The sequence below is a fragment of the Choloepus didactylus genome, chromosome 1, assembly GCF_015220235.1.
Source record: "Choloepus didactylus isolate mChoDid1 chromosome 1, mChoDid1.pri, whole genome shotgun sequence".
NCBI lineage: Eukaryota > Metazoa > Chordata > Mammalia > Pilosa > Megalonychidae > Choloepus > Choloepus didactylus.
In genome coordinates, this window is record NC_051307.1 from 198628892 (window position 1) to 198637158 (window position 8267).

At 45.8% G+C, this 8267-nt stretch overlaps 1 protein-coding gene across 2 annotated transcripts; it reads left to right on the top strand.

The window, feature by feature from the left end:
• Positions 1–2191: 2191 nt before the first annotated feature.
• On the top strand, positions 2192–4654 carry CCRL2 (C-C motif chemokine receptor like 2). Of its 2 annotated transcripts, XM_037828907.1 has the most exons (3): positions 2192–2405; positions 2499–2582; positions 2977–4654. In XM_037828907.1, exons 1-3 carry the CDS (start codon positions 2403–2405, stop codon positions 4021–4023), a joined length of 1134 nt encoding a protein of 377 aa, XP_037684835.1. In that variant the 5' UTR covers positions 2192–2402; the 3' UTR covers positions 4024–4654. The 2 variants fall into 2 exon arrangements, with proteins under 2 accessions (XP_037684835.1, XP_037684841.1); XM_037828913.1 differs by lacking the exon at positions 2499–2582 and having other exon boundaries at positions 2192–2451.
• The last annotated feature ends 3613 nt before the right edge of the window (positions 4655–8267 follow it).

Consider the following 8267-nt stretch of genomic DNA (forward strand, 5'->3'; position numbering starts at 1 on the left):
TATCTGAAGCCAGCAGGCCTTTATCCCAGAATGTCCACCTCTATCATTTTTATACTCCTTTTACCAACTCAAGCTCCTGCTTTACTATACTCCATAACCCATCTCTCCTTCCAATCTATAATTTACTCACTTATTTCTTCCTATAGAATACATGTTCCATGAAGGTAATGATTTCTGCTTATTTTGTTCACTGATATATCCTGAGCACCTAGAACAGTACTGGGCACATGCCAGGTACTCTATAAATATTTGTTGAATAGGCAAATTGAATAAATGAATGGTCTACATGTAGGGGGAAATAAGTGTATAAACTGATCGTTTCTTGGAATGAAACTGGGGTTGACTCATAGTGATAAAGAAAAACTCAAGCCTTCAAAGGTAAGGTTTGTGAGTCACCTGCCAAAACCAAAACCAAAGACCCTATATGGGTTCAGATATTGGAATGGTAAGTAGATTATTTCCTTTTGCCTCAACTTCAGACCTCTAAACCAATTCTAGAAATGTCAGAATCCCATGGCCTGAGCATGGGTAGGCATAATTCTGGGAATCAAGCCAAAAGGAAATATAACTGAAAGTGAAGGCTATACTAATATTGGGAAGTTACGGAAATCCTGAATTTACAAAACAGCATTTTTCTTTGGGAAACTTCAAATGCACATGATTCTGTGACATTATGAGGCGCCTGCCTGCTGCTCTTTTCCACCATTTAGCTATGTAATGAGTTTTTTCAGGTTTCAAAGTTTGACTTGACTCTCATCCTCTTGCCTGGGACTGCCCAGTGAGCATCAGGCAATAAAGCATCATCGGCCACCACCACTCAAGCTTCTGGGGTGTCCAGACACGTTTCCAAACAGCCCAGCTGCAGATGACAGAGAAGCACCAGGAGCAAGGACCACGGCTGGCCCCAGGGCCATAACCACCACCAGTGGGCATCACTCCCAAGGGCACAGTGACCCTCCCTACCTCACACTTTGGGGGAGGAGCAAACTTACTGGGAAACAGGTGCCATCCACGTCTCCACCCTCAGCAGCCCCTCCGCACCATGGAACATCACTGGGTATCCTTCTCTGCCTTGGCTGCCACACGCTTGGACTTCAGTTTCATGCTCAGTCACATACACTTCTGGGTTCTTTCCGTTTTTATTTTTATTTTTCTTCATAGTTTTATTTTATATTTCTACTTAAGGGGATACTCATTCTTTATTGACTGCTTCCTTAAGCACAACTTTGGCATTAAAAGAAAATCATGCAAAGATATAAATGCTTAACCAATATGTAAGACTGGTCCCCAAATTAAGTTAGTCACAGGTGCAAAGAGTTGATCTGAGAGAAGTTTGTAAAGACATTTCAGTTACTTCAAGTTCCTCTTCTCAGCTCATCCTTCTTCCAAACCCCCCGACCCCTGCTTCCTCTCACCATCCAAAATCTGGGCTGTTCTCTCATTTTCCTTTCTCTTTGCCCTCAACTCTCTCTCCATCCCCAGCTGTAGATTGGGCTCAAACTTGTTCTCCTCCTATTCCCTCGAGCCTGACTTGATGACACCTCAGTGTTCTCACCACTGAATTTTCTTTCTCTGGTTCTTCTTCCTGGAGCAGGGTCAGCTCCCCAAAGTGACCCAACTAATAACTTCCGGCCGCTTGCAAAACTCCTTGCTTTCCTCCTCATCGACACCCAGTGCAGCCCTACACTCCCCTCTGCCCCCACCTCTTCCCAACTGACATCGCTCGGCAACTTCCATTTTCCCAAAATCCACTCTTGGGACCCCATCCCTCAGCCAGAGCACCTACTGTCCCTCAAAAATGACAAGAAAAACCCAAACACACACCACTGACCATGGATCTCCCTGCAGGTTCCTGACCCCGGTTACTTCAGGTAGTGGTTTCTACTGATGCTGATGAAACACGGCTCATATTTCATACATGACAAGCAGAGCCTTGAGAGCCAGGACTGGTTCTTCTGGATGCATAGTGCCACGTCTTCGCTGCTCAGAGCATTACATGTCTGAAGCCTGAGGCATCTCGGAGCCTTAATATCACCCCTTTAATAACACCAGGGGACGCAGTAATTTGTTCCCTTATCTAGGGTAACCAGGAGGACCGTTATCTAAAGGCCACCGGGAAGTCAAAGGCGGGGTACTGGGGGGAAAGGGAGGGGGCGGAGAAGGGGAGAGGGATGGGGAGGAGAAAACAACTTCCCGGTTTCTCTGAGAGGCTTAAGAAATACGCCAGCAGGCTAGTAGAGCCTTCAAGTTTATCTCAGTTGAGCCCCAAGCCCCACTGCCTGGTGGGTTCGAGCTAACAGGGAAATGAGCCGCGGCTTCTCTGGTCCCTCCAGGTCAGGAACAGTGCGTGCAGAGGAAAGCAGAGTCTTCAGAGGGTCGAAGGGCTCCCCACAGCTCCTCGGATGGTAGGTGGGGAGGCCGGGCCCTGCCCCCCAGGAACTCCGTCAAGTGGTAAGTCATCTAAGTATTTAACCAATTATGTCCATATTGGCATTTAGGCTGGTTTCGCTTTTGCAAACATTTGTTTACATGCTCCGAGAGAAGAACAAAGACGTGTCCGTCTGTCACAGGAAGCTGTTCAAGTGAGTGAGCAAACTTTTTAAACACGGCTACTATGACCTATACCAATTTCTTGAAATTAAGTCATGGTACTTGGTTCTCTTTAATTGTGTGTTTCCTTACATTGTGTCATCAAGTGAGCAGCTCTTGTTTCTACCTAAAGAATTTAAGTTCTATGAAGACAGTGCAGTGCTTACTTTTTATTTCCCCCTGCTCTCTAGCATTCTATTAAGCACCTAAGAGCACTTAATAGATAGTTCAATTATATTAGCTGCTCCCAGAAGGTAGGGACATGCTAAAGAAATGTTTATTTTTGATCTTCTGAGATGTAAACCTACTCAAGCTAAAATTAAGTGCCATTAAAAGGAAAGGAATACAGCTGCATGAAGGGAGAAATACTCTTTCATTTACCCACAGGACATCCTCAGGATGGATAATTACACGCCAACACCAGCGGACTACGATGTTCTCATTGAGGGTGATCTGAAGAGCGACATAGAACAGTGTGACAGATACGACGCCAGGGTTCTGTCCGCTCAGCTGGTGCCGCAGCTCTTCCCCGTGCTGTTCCTGGTGGGTCTCCTGGACAATATCATGGTAGTGCTTATCCTGGGGAAGTATAAAGGACTCAAACATGTGGAAAATATCTATTTTCTGAACTTGGCAGTTTCTAATTTGGTTTTCTTGCTTATCCTGCCGTTCTGGGCTCACAGTGCTTCACGTGGAGGGGTTCTCGGGGAGCCCCTGTGTAAAACTCTTGTTGGATTCTACTCCATCGGTTTATACTGTGAGGCCATTTTCATCTTCCTTCTGACAACGCACGTCCTCTCCCAGGAGTGCCGCTTTCTCCCAGCACTCAGGACGGCACGCTGCGCCCTGGCTGCGAGTGCGCTGGTGTGGACGCTGGTCACTGTGGTCACTTTGACCGAACTCACACTTCACAAGTCTCAGGTGGAAGGCCAGAAGAACGAGTGCACGTTTAACAGACCTCATCTTCTGCCCACTGACGGGACATTCTGGAATTATTTTCTGACCTTAAAGATGAACATTTTGGGACTGCTTTTTCCACTGTTTGTCCTTGTATTTTTCTCCGTGCTAATGAGGAAGGCACTAAGGCCCAGGGAAAGGAGCTATGACCTTGTCAAGCTTATTTTTGCCATAATGGTTGCCTTCCTTCTGATGTGGGCACCCTATAACATTGCCCTTTTCCTATCTACTTTCAAAGAATACTTCTCCCTGCATGACTGCAAAAGCAGCTACAACCTGGACAGAGGTGTTCAGATAACAAAAATCATCGCTACCGCCCACTGCTGCGTCAGCCCCTTCTTCTACGTGTTTCTTGATAAGACATTTAGGAAACACCTCTGCCACCTTTTCCATCTGTGTAAAAATGCAGTTCTGCAACCCTGCAAGGAATCTGGACAAGACATAAGGGAACAGCATGACCAGTCCACTAGGGTATAAACAAGCTTCCTTCCAAGGCAGGATAAATAAATAGTAATTTGTTTCATTGCATTGTCTTGTGCAGTTTTTTGCACATTTGTATATGAGATAAGATACAGGAACAAAAGGGGGAATGAACAAACATTTACAGAGCATTGACTTTGTCTCTGGCCCCTTGCTAGGTTCTCTCCTCATTGCTTAGTCTCATTTCTCTGAGCAGGAAACTAAGGCTCAGAATCTGTCTCAGAAATCTGTCTGAGACCAGACAGTTAGCAAGTGGCAGGACCAGGATGCAAACCCAGGTGTTGTCCATTCCAGGGCCTAAACTTGCTACAGCAGGCCAAACTGCCAAAAATTGGGCGACAAATCACATGAAATAGTCAGTTTTAAAATCAATTTGACTGCATTCCAAATTAGAAACAACCTACTCATTTAGAAGTAATTTTTCAGGCACATTTTCTTGCACATAATCAGAACTGGACAGCAGGAGGCTATGGAAAAAAAGAAGTGAGGTGGCTCATTCTGTTCTCTGGGTTACTCGTCCTACCTCCAAGGCCCCCAAGCCCCTGAGCCCCTAAAGGTTCCAGTATTTCCTCCTACTTTATCATGAAGACCATGGAATTTTAGGAAATTTAACAATAATAAATGTAAAGCTGTGTTTAGGAAATGTTTAACGAATTGCATGCTTTGTGCTTTTAACATAACATATGCATCAGGCCTCACCAGCCTGTGCCTACAACATACACCCATTTCCTTTCTATTGCCGAATTCCTAGAGCACAGGCTCCCTCCTGCCCTGTGAGCTGGAGGCCAGTTCTTCACACAGGGCTGCCACCCTTGGTTCCTCCCAGATCTGCAGCAGTGGCTCCTCCACACTCACTGGTCTCTTGATAATCTTGCCCCTGGTCCTGAGGCTTCTGTGCTATCACTGCCTTGCTGCCCGTGGGCTCATGGCTGAGTCCTGCAGACATGGGCCTGGGCTGGCTGCCCCTCCTGCTGGCCCAGCATCTCACTTACACCAAAGTGAACTGGAAGATTAGCAATGACACTTGCTGAAGACCTAACCAGGGGACCCACTCCTGCCCGCCCAAGGTCACCAGTCCACACTGCTCCCCTCCTGGCAACAGCCATATTTTCATGATGATGAGCCTTAGGGGAAAGCAGGGAGGTCCCTCTCCTTCTTTCACAAGAGACCCCTTCCTTCCTACTTAAAATGTATGTGTTCCAGGTTGCTAAAGCTGCCAGAATGCAAAACACCAGAAATGGACTGGCTTTTACAATGGGGGTTTGTTCTGGTTTGCTAATACTGCCAGAATGCAAAACACAAGAAGTGGACTGGCTTTTATAAAAGGGGGTTTATTTGATTACACAATTACAATCTTAAGGCCATAAAGTGTCCAAGGTAACGCATCGACAATCAGGTACCTTCACTGGAGGATGGCCAATGGTGTCTGGAAAACCTCTATTAGCTGGGAAGGCACCTGACTGGCATCTGCTTGCTCCCAGGTTGCATTTCAAAATGGTGTTCTCCAAAATGTCTGCATCAGCTTCCAACAGCTGTCTTCAAAATGTCTCTGTAAGCTGCAGCTCCTCTCTCAGCTACTGTGTGTTCTTCAAAGTGTCCCTCTTGGCTATAGCAAGCCCCCTCCTTCTGTCTGAGCTTATACGGTGCTCCAGTAAACTAAACAAGGCCCATGCTGAATGGGTGGGGCCATATTTCCATGGAAATTATCTAATCAGAGTTATCACCTACAGTTGGGTGGGTCACATCTCCATGGAAACACTCAAAGAATTACAATCTAGCCAACACTAATACATCTGCCCACACAAGATTGCATCAAAGATAATTGCGTTTTGGGGGACATAATACATCCTAACCAGCCCAGAGTTTATTAGGTCACAAATTTATAGTTCTAAAGCCATGAAAATCAACAGGATAATAACTTCTCTGAAGAAAAGCCGGTGGCTTCTGGGGTTCCTCTGTCACATGGGAAGGCACATGGCAGGAGTCTGCTGAGCCTCTCCCGGGGTTAGCTTCTGGTTTCCTTGGCTTTCTCCAAAATGTCTCTGGACTTCCGTCTTAGCATCTCTCTCTCATCTCCTGTGTGTCCTTGCTTGCTTCTTCCAGGGCATTACTCTCTAAGCGTCTGGGGATCCTCTCTTAGCTTCTCTGGGACAAACTCTGGATTTCATCTTCTAGCTTTTCTCCTAGTTCTGGTTTCAATAGCTGTTTCTAAAATGTCTCCAGGCTTTTTCTCTCTAAGCATCACTGCCTTTTATCCACTCATAGAGGAAGCCAGAAAGATGATTAAGACCCACCTTGTATGGGCAGGGTCACATCTCCATGGAAACAAGCTAATCAAAAGGTCCCACCCACAATAGGTTTGCCCGCACAAGATTTGATTAAAAGAACATAGTCTTTTATGGAGCACGTAACAGATTGAAACCAGCACAGTATGGAGGCAAATAGACAAACTGGGGCATCTTGTCCAGCTACAAACCACATCAAAAGCCACCACCACCACCCCACAAAAAGTTCTTTCTTTCTCAAAGATAGTAGATGGAAATTTGTTTTATACTGATGAACTGGAGAAAATGACGTTTTTCTTAACATCATAATTCTCTGTATGCTGCCCCCTAACTGAAGCCCCCCATTTGTGTTAGATGAATTATCTGAAGAGCCTCTTGGGGTGGTGAATGAAACCCTCAAGTGGCATGCTTGAGAAACAATAGATGGTTCTGCGCTCTATTTGACGGCAGTGGATGTCAAATGCTAGCACACATCACAATCTTGTATCAAAACACAGATTGCTGGGCCCCACCCCAGAGTTTCTGATTCAAAAGGTCTGAGGTGACCCCCGAGAATTTGCATTTCTAGCCAATTCCCAGGAGATACTGATGCTGCTGATCTGGGTTCCACACTCCGAACCAGTGTTCTAGGGAAAAGGAACTCAGCTGACTGTGAGGTTTTGTTTTGTGCTGCATACACTATGGAATTTAGAACCAGGGCTGAATTGCTCAGAAAAGTAGAAAGGATTTGGAAGGAGGGAGGGGTGTGGTGGAGGGAGGGAGAGAGGATATATGAGGCAGCTGTCAGTTGGAGAGGAATTTAGGGGAGGAACAAAATGACTTACAACAATGATTCAAGTATTGAGCCTGCAATGGAAAACCTCTTCTCTGACACCCTGTGTTACTCACTGAGGCCTTGTGGCTGGGTCTGCTCTTTTGGGGGGTATGATGGAGCTGCAGTTCTGTCCTCCAGGTGAGCTGGAGTGAGTGCACAGGCAACAGGTACAGCCAAAAGAATCACTTGGGGGGGGGGGGGGGTCCTTCCCAGAACAAAGGAGATCTAACTACAACCAAATGAAATGTGTCATTATGACACCCCCTTACAGATACTTCAATACATTTGTTCTACTGAATCTGTGGACAACTTAAATTCAACAGTGAGTTGGCAAGTCCTATAGCTCCAAACTATGCTCTACAATGTCACTTTATCAGAAATAAAGGTGATATTTTTATCTCTTTCTGATTAACTCCTGCACCTTTATCTTAATAGGTTCTTAATTGGGGGTGGGGGAGTCAGAGCCCCCATTGGCGATTGAATTATGTACTCCAGAAAAACATGGTCTTAATCTTAATCCATTCCTGTAGGTGTGGACTCATTATAAACAGGATATTTTGATGAGGCTATTTTTAGTTAAGTTGTGGTGAACTGAATCAGGATAGGTCTTAATCCCATTTACTGGAGGCCTTATAGAGAAGGCCACAGAGAGAAGCCAAGGCAGCTGCCAGAAGCTGGAAGTCAGGGGAGAAGGTCAAGGGAAAGGAGAAGATGCCACCACGTGCATTGCCATGTGACGGAAATCCAAGGGCCAAGAATTGCCAGCAGCCAGTCCCAGAATGCCACAGTCTTCGGGCAGGAAAGTATCACCTTGCTGATGCCTAGGGTCTCCCAGCCTCAGAACCCTGGGCCAATAAATTCCCACTGTTTAAGCCAACTCATTGTATAGTATTTGCTTCATCAGCCAGGAAACTATAACAGCCCCCTAAGCCCCCAAATAGTTATTTTTATCTCAATGGTATATTAACTCCCAAACAGTAAGCTAAATTATTTCCTCTTTTTATGCCTTGGCCCAAAGGGAATAAACCAGAGAGACACTCCACTCCCAGTAGGTCTCTTTCAGGAACGGCACCAAACCACACTTGGCTGAAATGTAGACAAACCCTCCATCCAAGCACATAGCTTCAGCTTCCCCTTTTTGA